The following is an 18,784-nucleotide window of genomic DNA, read 5'->3' on the forward strand; positions in this document are numbered from 1 at the left end:
TATGGAAAGCAATACGATGAGGAGATCTGATTTTCCAGTAATCTCATCGCATTTTAATGAATTGTAGTGTCAAAGAACAAAACTAGCTATTTTATCTACAAATATAACCCTAGCAAAAAGGAGCAATTTCTCATACATTGTATACTCTATTGCTGGTATAACAAATTGTTAGAAACACATTATTGGGAATCCAATTGTACAGTACACCGATCTTTTAATAAAAAATTTTAAGCCCACATTTAAATGCAATATAATATATAGAATTATGTGGTTTAGGAAAGAACATTTTTATATTTGTTTTTTTGTTGTTTTTTTTATAAAGTGTTTTGTGTGTACAATATTTTGTGTTTTTATTTTAAGTGCGTATCATGGACACCTGACATCACTTATTGACATAAGTCCTTATAAATTTCGAAAGCTGGAAGGCCAAAAGAAATGGGTTCATGTGGTATGCACCTGACAATATTCTCTTTTGCTATATGGGTCTACTTGCTAATAAGCATTTTCATTCAGTAGTCTATTGTTTTACAGGCTCCTATCCCTGATACTTACAGAGGATTGTACAGGGCCGATCACAAAGACCCAGCTACTGCTTACGCCAATGAAGTCAAGGACATTATAGATGAGGCGCACAAAAAGAATCGAAAGGTTACTTATATGTTTACAAAACTATATAGGGACTATTATGACTATTGATGTGTAGTAGATTTATTAGAAGGATAAGCCAATCACGGATTATGTGACCAGGAGCAAAAACACTTGATGAACAGGTTATTTGGTTAATCTGGATGTTCTGCTTCGTACAGTAACAGTAGGTTAATGGGAAACATTCTAACAGGGGATACAATTCTTATGTGGCTATAGAAATATAAATGTGATTAGTTATTTTTCTTCTCCTTATTCTGTATATTTTCATCACTTCTTTTTTTACTCTCTTCTTATTTGTTTAGAACCATTTCATTACATTTAACTCCCTCATTAATGCCACCATTTTCAGTCAGTCTTTCCTATCTATTTCACTGACCCACATCTTTTTCATTTTTGTATTTCTTTTTCTTCATATCCCCATCACCTCTACTACATTCTTATTACCCCCCACACACAAACTTCTCAATTATAACCAATTATACCTTCCCTGAGGTGAGGAGGTACCCGAGTTAAAAACATGGCAGCTGCTATTTGTCAGATTCGGTTGAGTTTTGACCATATGGTATCTACAAATTTGAATTCCATGTCAACACAGACAGATGGATAAGATCCTCTTCGTCTGTCTACTGGGGCAGTAAAGAAATGTAATTGATTGTTCTAAATCAATTGTTTAGTCATAAAAGAAACAATGTTTTGTAAAACAGATGTGCTTGTGCTGAGAAACAAGATCTTTATTTATTTATTTTTATTCTTGTGACATGTGCCACTATTAACCAATAAAGCAGTTGGTGTTCTGCCCATTAGCCAATGAGTAATACTCCCTTTTTAAAACACTTTGAGATTGATACGTTAAAGTATGTGTGGTGGTAGAACTTTATACTTTTACTATTTATTTTCTACTTTTTTATAGTTTAACTTTAACAATGGTGTGTTTTCTAATTCCTATGAGAATTGGAGTGCACACTGCAGAAGGCTAGCACTGCTACATTCTGCACAGTGGTTGTTTTATCAGTGCTTTTTACAGACATGCATTTTAGCTAATTAGTGCTGGCTCATGCATAACTCCACGGGAAAGAGCACGGTGTTATCTGTATGGCACACATGAACTAGCACTATCTAAGCTAATAAAATGGACTGAGATAAGAGGTGGCCTTCAAAAGCTTAGAATCCCAGGCTGCAGGTCTTTATGTCAATCCTGTTGAGCTACACACCAAACAAATGATACCTAGAGAACAAAGCAAATGTGATACTAGGAGTACATTTAAAAGTTGTTTACAATTGTATGCTTCATCTGAATCATGAAAGTTTAATGTTGGCTTTTCGATTCATTTAAAGTTACAGCTTTTAAATCGATACTAAACCTTTTAGGAAATGCATATTTTTGCTCAAATTAAAGTAAATTGGAATTAAAAAACAAAAATGGTAGGCTTCCGTGTCTCTTTAACCATGTGTCTTCTAACTGATCACTTTAGGAAATCATTGTTTACTGACTGGAAATTATTTGTTTTATGTAAGTGTAGGTGACTTTATGAACTAGCTTGGTGTGTTGGTGTTGTTCAACGTTTCCTAAAGGGAGAGTAAAGTCAAATTTAAACTCTCAGATAGAGCATTTCGTTTTAAACACATTTCCAATTTACTTTCAAGATCTAATTTTCTTTTTCTCTTGGTATTCTTTGTTAAAAAACATACCTAGGTAGGCTCCGGAGCAGCAATGCACTACCGGGAGCTAGCTGCTTATTGTTGGCTGTACATATATTCATCTTTTCATTGGTTCATTTAATGTGTTCATCCTGTTTCCAGTAGTGCATGTCTGCTCCTTCAACAAAAGATACCAAGAGGACAAGGAAAATTTGTTGATAATAGAAGTGAATTTGAAAGTTGTTTAAAATTGTATGCTCTGTCTGAATCCTGAAAGAAAATGTTTGGCTTTCATCTCCCATTAATATCACAAAAGGTGATACATTTACTTAGAGACTGTTCTGTCACAGGATCACACCTGTGTCTTTTAGATGTTTTGAGGCTGAATTGCTGCTGCATTTTGCCTTTTGACGATAATACTTTAGTTTTGCCCTTGGGCACAGTGTTTTTTGCAGCTCTTCCTAAACAAGCTCTTGTCAACATTTTGAATCCAGTGCCCATAACATAGAGACATTTTGAAATATCAGATAAAGGGAAATGATTGGGTCTATTCCAGCATTGCAGATAATTTATTATATTTCTTCAATAAATCAAATCTTATTTATATTCCAATCCATAACAATCTAGATTGCCCCTTTAAAGGAATATTACAATCAAAATTAGACTTTGAGGATTAAGATAGAGCATGCAATTTAAAAAAACGTTATCAAACTGCGCATAGTTTGTTTTTTAAGTGCACACTTTAAGTGGCACCAGTTCCTACTGAGCATGTACAAGAAAGAGTTAACAGTGTATAGGTACATGAGTCTGTGATTGGTTGTTGGTTGTCACATTATAAAGGGGACAGCGAAATTAAAGGAAACTTTGATATATGTCTAAAAAAAACCCTGCTAGATAGAATGATATATTCCAAGCAAACATTAGCCTGAGAATAATATGCAGATTTTTTATTTTATTAGCAGTTTAAATATTGAAAAATCAAGTGTAAGGTTTTAGAGTCCATGAAGCCAGTGCATGCCGCCATGTTGTAAACTGTTCCCCTCTCTACTGAGGCCAGAACATCTCTAAGCGAATCACTGCAGTGTGCAATCAATGACCGTGAGGAATATAGTAGCGTTAAGTCGGCACTTCCACTTCAGACGTGAATTTAAAGCCCACTGTTTCCAGAGTTAAATTATAGGAAAAGGAGACAAAAATAAATAATGTAAGTATATAGCAATTTTTTATAGTAAAATCTCAAGTTGTCTCTTTAAAAAAAAGCCCCAGGGAGTCACTTTGTCAATCGGTATTTCTTGTTACCCTGCTTTTTCTAATGTAATACAGCTACAGCTTCAGCTTCAGAAAATCAGATATCCTGTGAGATATTGTATATGTGCATTTAAGGTGTGTACATTTTCAAGAATATACTTTGCAATTAGATTAAAATAATAATAATGTTTAATATTTTTTCTGATTAGGAGACCCTCCATTATCTTGCTCAGAGGTTTGACAAATTCTTTTTTTGATTTCCAGTTTGTAGTAAGTATGCTGTATATCTTTCTTTCAGATCGCTGCTTTTTTCATTGAGTCATTGCCAAGTGTTGGAGGCCAAATCATTCCACCAAAAGGCTATTTCCAGAAAGTTGCACAGTTGGTATTTTTGCATTTATTTATTTAAAAAGTAAATATATTGATGTGAGGTTATCTAAAGTCAATATGTATTTACTATAAAGATGATGTGATGTTTTCTTAAATAGCAAACTTATGACAAAGTGTATTATTTTCTAATGTCAGCTCATGTAGCTTTTCTAAAATGACAAAACAGTATCTTTGACTTAAATAATTTATCAAAACTGTTTCTAGAATAATAATTGTATTCTCTGAGATTCTTAAGATATGCTATTCAAGAACTGGTGAGTACATTTTCTTGTTTACAATTGAAGCACACAAAACTCCCAGAAGTCTTCAGGCCCCTTTTTCTTCCCTATATAACCTTCACCTTCCTGTCATCTTCAGTTCAAAGTTGGTTGAAGCTTAGCTTCAATAGTCTTGTTAGGTTTTTCCATGAGATGCATTTTACCTTATGAGAGAAAGCACTGGGTGTGTTTTCTTGTACCTTTAAGGTCTGGTAAGCATGTATGTAATTAGAGGTATTTAGTATCTCCTTGTTCTCATGGCCCTTAAAGGGATATTAAACAGTAAACAGATGCTATACATGATGATGTATTCAATTCACATATTAGCTTTAGAATAATATGTAGCTCTATATTTACCATTATATTAGTTGTTTAAATATTGATGATATAAGTGTAAAAGTTTAATTTCTATAAAGTACTCTAGATTCTACAAAGTAATGGGCGTCACCATGCTTGAACTAGTTTTCTATTTATCTCTGTCTTTGGCTGAGAACAATTAGAGAAACATAATAAAACAGGCAATAAAGTAGAGTTTGTATAAATAAGGCTGCGTGGAAATCCACACAACCTTGTTTGTATTAGTCTATTTTTTGCCTGTTTTATATCTGTTCCTAATTTTATGCAGCAGGACAGTGAGATAAAGTTAAAGGGACATGAAACCCAATTTTTTTTTTCTTTCATGATTCATATAGAGCATACAATTTTAAACAACATTCAAATATACTTATTTTATCTAATTTGTTTTGTGCTCTTGGTATCCTTTGATGAAAAGCATATCTTAGGAACTGGGAGGTAGCTGCTGCACATATATACCTCTGCTCATTGGCTTACCAATGTGTTCAGGTAGCTCCCAGTAGTGCAGTGCTGCTCCTTCAATAAAGGATAACAAGAGAATGAAACAAAATTGATAATAGAAGTAAATTGGAAAGTTGTTTTTTTATGCTCTATTTGAATCATGAAAGAAAAACATTGGGTTTCATATCTCTTTAAAACTTAAGTTCAGACATGGCGGGTCCGTTACTTTACAGAAACTCTGTGGAATTTAAAAAAAAACACACAATTTAGGTATATTGCAATGTTATTGTTTTTTAATTAAACATAATTAAACATTTTGTATTACAATTTCATACTGTTCAATAAATATCCCTTTAAATTACCAAAGTAAAAAGCTTACTCTGATATTTTTTTAGGGATCTTATGGTAGTCATGCCCTTTGTAGTTAGTTCTCTTCTTCCAATGACTTTTCTTGCTTATACAAAGGAACAATAGCAAGGATTATGCATCAATATATCACGCAGAGCAGTCCTTACCATGAACAATATGGAAGAAGTTAAAATTCTATGAATAAACCTTTTTAATACCAAGATAAAGGTGGAAATATTTTCCGCAATGTGTTTCTTAAGAAAGTTCTGGACAGAAATTCTTTCCTTGTAGTATGTTTAGCTATTTTATGCTTTTCCTGAGTTCCTTTTTGAAAATCTGGAACGTTGTTCCTGCAGTGTATGCTCCTATTATAACTCTATTCAAACAAATGGCCTCTTGCTCAGCTACACAGTTCCTGGATATAATAACAGTATGAGAGAAAACCATAATGATAACTACCAAAGTACCAATAAACGAGTTCCTGAGTCCACTGTATTATGTTTAAGATTGCACATATTGGTTAATTGATTAGAGGGGTATTTAGCAAAATCAAAAGATCAAACAATTTCTTTTTTATTTGTATTACTTCTCCTAAACCTCTAAAGGTAATACTCTGTTCCTGAGGGCGTTTCTTAATCTTATCTTAATGAAAATAGGCCACACCAGAACTTTACTTAATTATTCTAAGTTCTAAAATCTGTTCCCTTTCCCAAAGCTCTTCAAATAGTTTAATAATCTGTTCCAAGGTGAACATTGTGATTACCACTTTAGCCATATGCTATACTATTCTTCCTGAGGATAGTGTATTTGTCAGGAACCTTATGGTTGTTGCTGTGACCTAGTAGTTAGCTTAGCTGCTTCTCCAGAATGAGGCTGTGAGCTTGAATCTTGCTATGGGTGCAGGCACCTCGTACTGCATGGCCTTCTGGAAACATTTAAATGGCCTTGTTTTCAGCAAGCAAGTTTCCTTTTTTCAACAGCTTTGATTATGCTGAGGTAATGGCAATCTGATCACTTTATTGTGGAAATATGTCTGATTTATTTTAGAAGACTGCTGTTGAAGGCTTTGAGAGCCTTTGAATTAATGACTGGAGTATATAGGAGTTTTCTTGCTCAAGAAGTGAAGTCTAAAGTAAAATTTTGATTTTAATAGCCATTTTTGTTCCTTAGTCAATATAGGAACCTACATCTTCCTCTCCTTCTTCCTCTTTCATTTACCTTGTACCACCAATCCAGATTGTATTCTGGGTGATTGTAGCTTAATCATTTTCTTAGGGCCTAGTCGCTGTATGTCCAGAATCTCTGCATTATAATCATAATTATCTGTGATTACAGAAGAGGCCGCAGGCCGACGTATCCTTTAAAGGGACAGTCTACAATATAATTTGTATTGTTTTAAAAGATACATAATCCCTTTATTACCTATTCCCCAGTTTTGCATAATCAACACAGTTATATTAATATACTTTTTACCTCTGTGATTACCTTGTATCTAAGCAATTTCTGACAGCCCCCTGATCACATTACTTTTTATTTATTATCTATTGACTTGCATTTAGTACTGTGTTGTGCTAACTCTTAAATAACTCCAAGGACGTGAACACAATGTTATCTATATGGTCCACATGTTGTGAAAAGCTAATAAAAAGCATAGGCTGTCTTTAGTGGCTTAAAAACAGGCAGAAATTTAGAGGTTTACATGTTATAAAGTATATTAATATAACAATGTTGATTGTGCAAAGCTGGAGTATGGGTAGTAAAGGCGTTGTCTATCTTTTTAATCAATAACAATTTTAGTGTAGACTGTCCCTTTAATGAAAGTTATTCTGGCTTCGTTCCTGAAATATCCTGCACAGACAGGAGTCCCCTTTTTTCTCTCAGCCCTTGTCATTGAACCTAGAATGTGATAATTCCGGTTCCAGTTTTTGGAATCGGATCAAAGATTTTATTTCAATGTATTCTTGTTCCCAAGAAAAGAGGAACTGTATGGCCTATTTTGGCTTTTTCAATCTTAACTGAATTGTCTTTTTTTAAAATAGATTCTGTTTAATTAGGATTGCCCTGGATGGGCATATATTGGGCGAGTTCTAAACCAGATTTAAAATGTTTGTTTAAGAGTAGGCTATTTTTTTTCTAAGTTCCTTTTTCTTTGCAAATGGTAAATATAGTCAAAACAATGTTAATCCAACAGCGCTAACTATGGTGACCTTAGCTCCCTAAACTGATGGGTCCCTAGTTACCCATAAATAAGGATATACAATAAAGAGGTGTAAGGGGTGCCTAAGTCAAAGGCCAGGTCAGACGTGTAAGTATCTTTGTAAAGTACAATGAAGATTTATTAGTAGAATAAAACTCAGATTAAAATAAAATAAAATTTACATAAGCATACAATTGCATGGATCCATGTTGACAAAAAATCACAAAAAACAATAAAATCAATAAAATAAAATTAGGTAATATGTATATACTATAAAACCAAGGTGGCTGTTCCGGGGTCTATGGTATATAATTGGATGAAGCCTAGGCGTGTAATCAAGCAGGGCTTGAGGTGTGCAGAGTTATGTGTGTGTTCCTAATGTGTTTAGCAGTATTACATTTCTGGATGGTGTATCACACAATATTACAAAACCTTAAATTAAATACAATAAAATACTAAAATAAACTAGTTGGTCAGTGTGGCATAATAAAACAATAAAGTGCTTAATGTGACAAAATAACACAGCATTAGGTTAAAATGCTATCTAAAAATACTAAAATGATATATGTATAAAGACCAATGTTCCAAATGTGAAAAATGTCCAATTGTAGAAAAAGTGTCCAAATAGTCGTCCAAATTATCCAAGTGGTCCAGTAGTGTGGTGTTACTCCAAGTGAACAAAAGTGTGTAAAAAATTAAGTCCAAACAACTTCGAATTATAGTGATGTCAAGCCAAAAAACGAAAAAATAAAGTGGATGAAAAATGTGTGTAATACGCAGTGTTAGATTGATAATGCTCCAGTTAGGACACAAAATAGCCAATCTGTAAAAGAAAAATAATACAACATAGAGCAGTAACGTCTATAATAAACTCTTAGTAATTGAAATGTAACTCATCATATATGTCGACGCGTGGTGGGCTGAAACGCGTCGACATATATGGTGAGTTACATTTCAATTACTCAGAGTTTATTATAGACGTTACTGCTCTATGTTGTATTATTTTTAGTATTTTATTGTATTTAATTTAAGGTTTTGTAATATTGTGTGATATACCATCCAGAAATGTAATACTGCTAAACACATTAGGAACACACACATAACTCTGCACACCTCAAGCCCTGCTTGATTACACACCTAGGCTTCATCCAATTATATACCATAGACCCCGGAACAGCCACCTTGGTTTTATAGTATATACATATTACCTAATTTTATTTTATTGATTTTATTGTTTTTTGTGATTTTTTGTCAACATGGATCCATGCAATTGTATGCTTATGTAAATTTTATTTTAATCTGAGTTTTATTCTACTAATAAATCTTCATTGTACTTTACAAAGATACTTACACGTCTGACCTGGCCTTTGACTTAGACGCCCCTTACACCTCTTTATCAAATGGTATATATACCAGTGCTAGAAGAGTTGCCATTTTTCATTCCAGAACTTGCCATATGACATTTCCTTCACTTATTACCCATGGAAACTATTTTTAATAATGGTCTTCTGTTTTTCGCAGGTAATGTGGTAGAATCAATTTTCAGTAAGTTCTTTCTCCTCAATTTGGAGTTTTATATATGACTGTCTTTGTAGAATGTACAATGTGACTTCTCTTATGGTCCAGACCCAAGTTCAAAAACTTGTTTTCTTCTTTTATTTTATTTTTATGTATAGAAGTTTCGGGTGAATGATTCACCATCATATGCACAATTCTTTTAGACTCCTCTGTAAAACAGTATTTGTCATAGTAGTTTTTTTCTCTACACCAGTTTTTCTGGAAGTGTTTTTTATTTATCTTTTTTTTGGACACTAATTTCTATTAACACCAGTCTCTCAAGTTGGGGTATAGTCTGGGATTTGAGGAGAGCATAAGGAGTTGGTGTCCTTAGGAGGAAAGGTTACTAATAAGTATCTTCGTTCTTTATCTTGGTTTTCTTTCTTCCCAGACTTGGTCTTTTCTCTAAGGAGATACTCTGTTTTTTCAAGTCAGACAGCTTTGGCATATACTCTTCTTCAGAGAAGATTCTCTAGTTCCCTTACCAATATTGGAAGTCTCTTGAATTTGACTTAAACTGAGTACTGTATTTTTTCTGCCCTTCACATTCTAGGAGTGAATTTTGTGAGGCTGATTGTTTCAGTTCACAATTTCTCTATCTGGGAGGTTTTGGTTTTATACCAGTTTGTTATTCTTTGACTTAGTTCAGATTTAGACCTCACGGTCTCTTGTGTAATCCAGTCTATTCCAGATGCCTTTCCAGACACAGGGATACTTAATCTCAGTTTCTGTAGGATTGTCCACAAAATACACTCATATTTCATTTTCAATTGGCTGCAGTTCTAGTATGGACCTAATTTACACTTCTTTATCCTTTCCTACTTCTCTGTTTTCTCCTTTTCTCGAATATGCATTATACTTGGATACCAGAGATGTGAGAGGGATTTAAAGGGACAAGAAACACAATTTTTTTTTCTTTCATGATTCAGATAGAGAATACAATTTTAAACAACATTCCAATTTACATCTATTATCTAATTTGCTTCATTCTTTAGCTATCTTCTGTTGAAGAAATAGCAATTCACATGGGTGAGCTAATCACACAAGGCATCTATGTGCCGCTACCAATCAGCAGCTACTGAGCCTATTTAGATATGTTTTTAGAAAAGAATATCAAGAAAATGAAGCAAATTAGAAAATAGAAGTAAAGTTGCTTAAAATTGCATGCTCTTTCTGAATCGTGAATGGAAAAATTTGGGTTTCATGTCCCTTTTAAAGCATGTGAAATGTTGGGTATCTTTGCCTCCCCCTTTTGAATCCCAAAGGTAATGGCTTGTGGACTCTCACCACCATGATAGAAATTCATTTCTATGAGGTGAGCATAAATTTTGTTTTTACATGCATCTGAAAATGAATGCACATGTCTGCTATAAATATGGTACTGCAATACATTCAAAGACTGTCTTTGAGATACTGCATACTGCAAATTGACACACAACAGTTTAGCCACCAATACCTGAATGTATAATTTCACTCTGGTTTACCAGCATAAATCATTTTTGTGTGTGCAGTTTTTGTTAATATACATTTAGAATATATATTTAAGCATATCAATATACCACTTTAATTACCAATTAATTTGAAATGGCTTTGCTAAGTGTGACATTTCTTTAAATAAAAAGCACTCAATATCTGACCATATTACTATTTTGTTTCAGTCATGTCAGAGAGGCCGGTGGTGTGTTTGTTGCTGATGAAGTACAAGTGGGGTTCGGCAGAGTGGGCACACATTTCTGGGCGTTTCAGCTTCAGGGTGACGACTTTGTTCCTGATATTGTTACCATGGGAAAACCAATTGGAAATGGACATCCTTTAGGATGTGTTGCCACAACAAAAGAAATTGCAGATTCATTTGCAGCAACTGGAGTGGAGTACTTTAACACTGTATGTATCAACATGTTACCCCTATTTTAAAGTGGCGGGGAACACTTTAAGATTGTAATATAAAATGTTTAATTATATTTATTTAAAAAACAAAATATGTCGCAATATACTTTGTTTTGCCCACATTTCTTGCAATTTAGATCTGAAAATTGTGAATTTTACATTTCTCGCAGTTGGAAGTGCACACTACAGATGCTATAAGCCTAACACTTCAACATATCTGTTCTTAATTGGCTTCACCAGCTTTATCTACTTTAGTAACAAGTCTGGATTAGCTCCCGCAAATAAGGCAAGTGAGGAGGAGAGATTGGCTGTTGAAAAATAATTGCAGCAAACAAAGTGTTAATGCATTAAAAACATTTTTCACAATCAGCTAGAGCCTGATTATCTAAAGGTCTCTGGGCTTGCGAGATTCTGTAAGACATCTCAGCAGTACTAAGAAGCCCCAGGGTGGAATTTTACTTAAGACCCTTTTTACCTTGAAAACATTGTGTCTTGGAAAGGGGGTGTTCTCTGAATTTACATATATGAAGGCACTGCATACATAACTAAAAGGGTCACAAAAATCATATATTTAAAAAATGTATGAAACAAATAATATTGAAAGAAAAACACTCAAAAAATTGTGTTTTTTCATTATATTCTTAGCTAAATAGTTCTGCAAAAAAAAAAATTTGATGGAAAAAATAAAAATGTTATTGAAACCACACAGGAAAAAATCTATTTAATGTACAGAGTAGACATCACAATAAAATGACACTGCAGATGCAAAAAATACTGTGAAGTTTGTACTTATAATATGAAATTCAAAGCATGTTTTCCTTATTGTAAAATGAATGTCCTGCCTCTGCTAGTGAGTTCATGGGCCTAGCTGAAAGCTCTCTCTGAGGTCTGGCGTATTCTCTAAACATTTTGCCCCTGTAGTTCTCACTGTTTTTCTTGCAAACTGAAAGATGGCAAGAATGTGTCAAAGAATGCAAAACACTTATTATTCTAATATAAAAACCCATGCATACGAAAAACATAATTTATGTAAGAACTTACCTGATAAATTCATTTCTTTCATATTAGCAAGAGTCCATGAGCTAGTGACGTATGGGATATACATTCCTACCAGGAGGGGCAAAGTTTCCCAAACCTTAAAATGCCTATAAATACACCCCTCACCACACCCACAATTCAGTTTAACGAATAGCCAAGAAGTGGGGTGATAAGAAAAAAGTGCGAAAGCATATAAAATAAGGAATTGGAATAATTGTGCTTTATACAAAAAAATCATAACCACCACAAAAAAAGGGCGGGCCTCATGGACTCTTGCTAATATGAAAGAAATGAATTTATCAGGTAAGTTCTTACATAAATTATGTTTTCTTTCATGTAATTAGCAAGAGTCCATGAGCTAGTGACGTATGGGATAATGACTACCCAAGATGTGGATCTTTCCACACAAGAGTCACTAGAGAGGGAGGGATAAAATAAAGACAGCCAATTCCTGCTGAAAATAATCCACACCCAAAATAAAGTTTAATGAAAAACATAAGCAGAAGATTCAAACTGAAACCGCTGCCTGAAGTACTTTTCTACCAAAAACTGCTTCAGAAGAAGAAAATACAACAAAATGGTAGAATTTGGTAAAAGTATGCAAAGAGGACCAAGTTGCCGCTTTGCAAATCTGATCAACCGAAGCTTCATTCCTAAACGCCCAGGAAGTAGAAACTGACCTAGTAGAATGAGCTGTAATCCTATGAGGCGGAGTCTTACCCGACTCAACATAGGCAAGATGAATTAAAGATTTCAACCAAGATGCCAAAGAAATGGCAGAAGTTTTCTGGCCTTTCTAAAACCGGAAAAGATAACAAATAAACTAGAAGTCTTTCGGAAAGACTTAGTAGCTTCAACATAATATTTCAAAGCTCTAATAACATCCAAAGAATGCAACGATTTCTCCTTAGAATTCTTAGGATTAGGACATAATGAAGGAACCACAATTTCTCTACTAATGTTGTTGGAATTCACAACTTTAGGTAAAAATTCAAAAGAAGTTCGCAACACCGCCTTATCCTGATGAAAAATCAGAAAAGGAGACTCACAAGAAAGAGCAGATAATTCAGAAACTCTTCTGGCAGAAGAGATGGCCAAAAGGAACAAAACTTTCCAAGAAAGTAATTTAATGTCCAATGAATGCATAGGTTCAAATGGAGGAGCTTGAAGAGCCCCCAGAACCAAATTCAAACTCCAAAACTGAATTGTGGGTGTGGTGAGGGGTGTATTTATAGGCATTTTAAGGTTTGGGAAACTTTGCCCCTCCTGGTAGGAATGTATATCCCATACGTCACTAGCTCATGGACTCTTGCTAATTACATGAAAGAAATATATGCTATACACAATTTGTATTGGCTGCAGCATTTAATTTATTAAAGTGCCCTCTTTGCTAATTTCACTCTCCCCAGAGACGTTTTTCTTTCTAGTGAACATCACTTTCAATGGGAGACATCTCACAAATTTGCAGCAACACCCCCTTTTTTAGAGAATTCCCCAGTGTGTTTTTTTATACTGTATATGCTCTGGTGGATGTTAGCTGATCAGGTCTCTAGTATGTAAACTTATGGCAAGTCTGCAGACAAATCTTGCAATTACAAGGTGTTTACTTTCCCTTTAACATAGCAGCAGTGATATTGTAAACTTTCTAAAGCAGAGTATTATTATTCTTTATTTATAAAGCGCCAACAGATTCCGCAGCGCTGCCCATGGGTACAAGGACAGAAGTACAACGGAGAAACAATACAATAAAAGACAACATTTTACAGACAGATACAGGGGGAATTGAGGGCCCTATTCCTGTGGGAACTAGAGTATTCTACAATCATAACCTTTTTCTTAGGAATTATATTAGCCTGGGATGATTATGCAGAGTTGAAGAGTAAACCTAAGTAGGCTAAGGAGCAGCAATGCACTACTTGCGCCTACCTAGAAATGCTTTTCAGCAAAGGATACCAAGAGAACGAAGAAAATTTGATAACATAATTACATTAGTAAGTTGTTTAAAATTGCAATCTGTGCGAATCATGAAAGTTTATTTTTTACTTTACTCTCCCTTTAAGGGACATTAAATAACTATATTCATGCAATTAAAGGGGCATGGAAATCAAAATTAAACTTTCATGATTCAGATAGAAATACATTTTTTTTTAATATAATAAAAAACTTACCTTTGTTGGAACTTAGCTCCTTTCCATAATAGCATACCTAGATAGGCTCAGGAGTGTTCACGTTGTTACAAACAACACTTTTAATAAGTCTTTCTATTATTATTTATTTAAATACTTTTATTATGCTGAGTGCATGAAAGATGTAATCACTTTAGTGTTTTTGTAAAGAAATTCAGAAGCATTATGGAAATCACATAATAAATTTCACAGGCATAATATTCATTTTAAAAGTATGTTTTATGTAAACAAATCGTTTATTTACAGTTGTATACAGTAAACAAGTTCTCTTTGTATTTTACCTATGTATTTCTTTTGTATTTGTAGTTTGGGGGAAATCCAGTTTCCTGTGCGGTCGGTTTGGCAGTATTGGATGTAATTGAGAAAGAGAATCTCACTGATCACGCAACAAAAGTGGGAACATTTTTGATGAAATTGCTAAGTGAACTAAAAAACAAGCATCCTATGATTGGAGATGTCAGGTAAAGCCCATATTATATATGTGGCAGTTTTAGTATAATAGGTTTGTAGAAGTCAAAATGAAACCTAAAACACTAAATAAATGTTAGACATAATGATGCATTTAAATAATACTGTGCTGATCTATTTTTGTTTTATTATTTTAGCTTTTTAGGTATTGAAAATATAGAAGTGTAAACTTTGTCTCTACAAAGCAATGGGCGCAGTTGTGTTGTAACCTAGGTTTTCTTCTCTGATAAGCCAATTAGTGACAGTTATAAATGTGTCACTAGAGCCAATGACTGTGTGGAATATAGCAATGTTAAAGAGCCATTTATAGTGCTAAAATGATAGGTGGGATAAGGAGTGGCCAGAGTCCCCTTCTCATTCCTGGTATTCCTGCATCAGTATAAGTGATGCTTTAACATTGCATGGAATGAGAAAGTGCCCAGATTCAGAAGAGCTTCCTCATTGCTTGTGATGTGTGAGCGGCTTTTGGGTATGTAGCCCATATGTTGCCTTTTGCACCACCTAGAGAGACCAGACCTCTCCTATGTAAACATTAGTATTCCATTGATGTGGGAGGCAGGCATGGCTTCACCATGGTGCAGAGGGCTATGGTTTGTTTGAGGATTTACTTTTTTTTTTAAGTCTGTTGTTTTGTCAATCCTTTTAGTGAAAAACCTAATTTATGTAAGAACTTACCTGATAAATTCATTTCTTTCATATTGGCAAGAGTCCATGAGCTAGTGACGTATGGGATATACAATCCTACCAGGAGGGACAAAGTTTCCCAAACCTCAAAATGCTTATAAATACACCCCTCACCACACCCAAAATTCAGTTTAACGAATAGCCAAGTAGTGGCGTGATAAAGAAAGGAGTAAAAGGCATCAACAAAGGAATTTGGAAATAATTGTGCTTTATACAAAAAAATCATAACCACCATAAAAAGGGGTGGGCCTTATGGACTCTTGCCAATATGAAATAAATGAATTTTATCAGGTAAGTTCTTACAAAAAATAATGTTTTCTTTCATGTAATTGGCAAGAGTCCATGAGCTAGTGACGTATGAGATAGCAATACCCAAGAAGTGGAACTTCACGCAAGAGTCACTAGAGAGGGAGGGACAAAATAAAAACAGCCATTTCGCTGAAAAAAATTAATCCACAACCCAAATATAAGTTTATTCTCATAAATATAAGGAGAAACTGAAATCATAAGCAGAAGAATCAAACTGAAACAGCTGCCTGAAGAACTTTTCTACCAAAAACTGCTTCCGAAGAAGCAAATACATCAAAATGGTAGAATTTAGTAAATGTATGCAAAGAAGACCAAGTTGCTGCTTTGCAAATCTGATCAACTGAAGCTTCATTCTTAAAAGCCCAAGAAGTGGAAACTGATCTAGTAGAATGAGCTGTAATTCTCTGAGGCGGGGCTTTACCCGACTCCAAATAAGCTTGATGAATCAAAAGCTTTAACCACGATGCCAAAGAAACGGCAGAAGCCTTCTGACCTTTCCTGGAACCAGAAAAGATAACAAATAGACTAGAAGTCTTCCTGAAATCTTTAGTAGCTTCAACATAATATTTCAGAGCTCTCACCACATCTAAAGAATGTAAAGATCTCTCCAAATAATTCTTAGGATTAGGACACAAACAAGGGACAACAATTTATCTATTAATCTTGTTAGAATTCACAACCTTAGGTAAGAATTTAAATGAAGTCCGCAAAACTGCCTTATCCTGATGAAAAATCAGAAAAGGAGATTCACAAGAGAGAGCAGATAATTCAGAAACTCTTCTAGCAGAAGAGATGGCCAAAAGGAACAACACTTTCCTAGAAAGTAGTTTAATGTCCAAAGAATGCATAGGCTCAAATGGAGGAGCCTGTAAAGCCTTCAAAACCAAATTAAGACTCCAAGGAGGAGAGATTGATTTAATGACAGGCTTGATATGAACCAAAGCTTGTACAAAACAGTGAATATCAGGAAGTTTAGCAATTTTTCTGTGGAATAAAACAGAAAGAGCAGAGATTTGTCCTTTCAAGGAACTTACTGACAAACCCTTATCCAAACCATCCTGAAGAAACTGTAAAATTCTAGGAATTCTAAAAGAATGCCAAGAGAATTTGAGAGGAACACCATGAAATGTAAGTCTTCCAAACTCGATAACAAATCTTTCTAGAAACAGATTTACAAGCCTGTAACATAGTATTAATCACTGAATCAGAGAAACCTCTATGACTAAGAACTAGGCGTTCAATTTCCATACCTTCAAATTTAATGATTTGAGATCCTGATGGAAAAACGAACCTTGAGACAGAAGGTCCAGTCTTAATGGAAGTGGCCAACGTTAGCAACTGGACATCCGAACAAGATCCGCATACCAAAACCTGTGAGGCCGTGCTGGAGCCACCAGCAACACAAACGATTGTTCCATGATGATTTTGGAGATCACTCTTGGAAGAAGAACTAGTGGCAGGAAAATATAAGCAGGTTGATAACACCAAGGAAGTGTCAACGCACCCACTGCTTCCGCCTGAGGATCCCTGGACCTGGACAGGTACCTGGGAAGTTTCTTGGTTTCTTGTTTAGATGAGATGCCATCAGATCTATTTCTGGAAGACCCCACATCTGAACAATTTGAGAAAATACATCTGGGTGGAGAGACTAGTCTCGCGGATGTAAAGTCTGACGACTTAGATAATCCGCTTCCCAATTGACTATACCTGGGATATGAACCGCAGAAATTAGACAGGAGCTGGATTCCGCCCAAACAAGTATCCGAGATACTTCTTTCATAGCTTGAGGACTGTAAGTCCCACCCTGATGATTGACATATGTCACAGTTGTGATATTGTCTGTCTGAAAACAAATAAACGGTTCTCTCTTCAATAGAGGCCAAAACTGAAGAGTCCTGAGAGTTCCAAAATATTTATTGGTAATCTCGCCTCTTGAGATTTCCAAACCCCTTGTGCTGTCAGAGATCCCCAAACAGCTCTCCAACCTGAAAGACTTGCATCTGTTGTGATCACAGTCCAGGTTGGAAGAACGAAAGAGGCCCCTAGAACAATATGATGGTGATCTAACCACCAAATCAGAGATAGTCGAACATTGGGATTTAAGGATATTAATTGTGATATCCTTGTATAATCCCTGCACCATTGGTTCAGCATACAAAGCTGGAGAGGTCTCATATGAAAACGAGCAAAGGGGATCGCGTCCGATGCTGCAGTCATGAGACCTAAAACTCCCATGCACATAGCTACTGAAGGGAATGACTGAGACTGAAGGTTCCGACAGGCTGCAACCAATTTCAAACGTCTCTTGTCCGTTAGAGACAAAGTCATGGACACTGAATCTATCTGGAAACCTAAAAAGGTTACCCTTGTCTGAGGAATCAAATACATTTTTGGTAAATTGATCCTCCAACCATGTTTTTGAAAAAACAACACTAGTTGATTCGTGTGAGATTCTGCAGAACGTAAAGACTGAGCAAGTACCAAGATATCGTCCAAATAAGGAAACACTGCAATACCCCGCTCTCTGATTACAGAGAGTAGGGCACCGAGAACCTTTGAAAAGATTCTTGGAGCTGTTTCTAGGCCAAAAGGAAGAGCAACAAATTGGTAATGGTTGTCTAGAAAAGAGAATCTCAGGAACTGATAGTGATCTGGATGAATCGGAATATGAAGATATGCATCCTGTAAATCTATTGTGGACATATAAATGCCCTTGCTGAACAAAAGGCAGAATAGTCCTTATAGTCACCATTTTGAAAGTTGGTACTCTTACATATCGTTTCAAAATTTTTAGATCCAAATCTGGTCTGAATGAATTTTCTTTCTTTGGGACAATGAATAGATTTGAATAAAACCCCAGACCCTGTTCCTGAAATGGAACTGGCATGATTACCCCTGATAACTCCAGGTCTAAAACACACTTCAAGAAAGCCTGAGCCTTTACTGGGTTTGCAGGGATGCATGAGAGAAAAAAATCTTCTCTCAGGCGGTCTTACTCTGAATCCTATTCTGTACCCCTGAGAGACAATACTCTGAATCCATTGATTTTGGACCGAATTGATCCAAACATCTTTGAAAAATCTTAATCTGCCCCCTACCAGCTGAGCTGGAATGAGGGACGCACCTTCATGCGG

The 18,784-nt window shown here is 35.1% G+C and overlaps 2 protein-coding genes across 2 annotated transcripts in view; one reads left to right on the forward strand and one right to left on the reverse strand.

The window, feature by feature from the left end:
- The window catches only part of LOC128663090 (5-phosphohydroxy-L-lysine phospho-lyase), a 101,795-nt gene that overhangs the window by 15,076 nt on the left and 67,935 nt on the right, over window positions 1–18,784 (forward strand). Inside the window, exons 5-9 of the mRNA XM_053717244.1 lie at window positions 361–448; window positions 532–648; window positions 3,833–3,915; window positions 10,737–10,962; window positions 14,496–14,650. Coding sequence (XP_053573219.1) covers window positions 361–448; window positions 532–648; window positions 3,833–3,915; window positions 10,737–10,962; window positions 14,496–14,650 — 669 coding nt within the window. The remainder of the gene's footprint in view (window positions 1–360; window positions 449–531; window positions 649–3,832; window positions 3,916–10,736; window positions 10,963–14,495; window positions 14,651–18,784) is intronic.
- The window catches only part of HNRNPAB (heterogeneous nuclear ribonucleoprotein A/B), a 193,768-nt gene continuing 178,202 nt past the window's right edge, over window positions 3,219–18,784 (reverse strand). Inside the window, exon 9 of the mRNA XM_053717247.1 lies at window positions 3,219–3,443. The gene's annotated coding sequence lies outside the window, so the exon portion shown is untranslated. The remainder of the gene's footprint in view (window positions 3,444–18,784) is intronic.

Source organism: Bombina bombina, chromosome 6 (genome assembly GCF_027579735.1).
Source record: "Bombina bombina isolate aBomBom1 chromosome 6, aBomBom1.pri, whole genome shotgun sequence".
Classification (NCBI taxonomy): domain Eukaryota; kingdom Metazoa; phylum Chordata; class Amphibia; order Anura; family Bombinatoridae; genus Bombina; species Bombina bombina.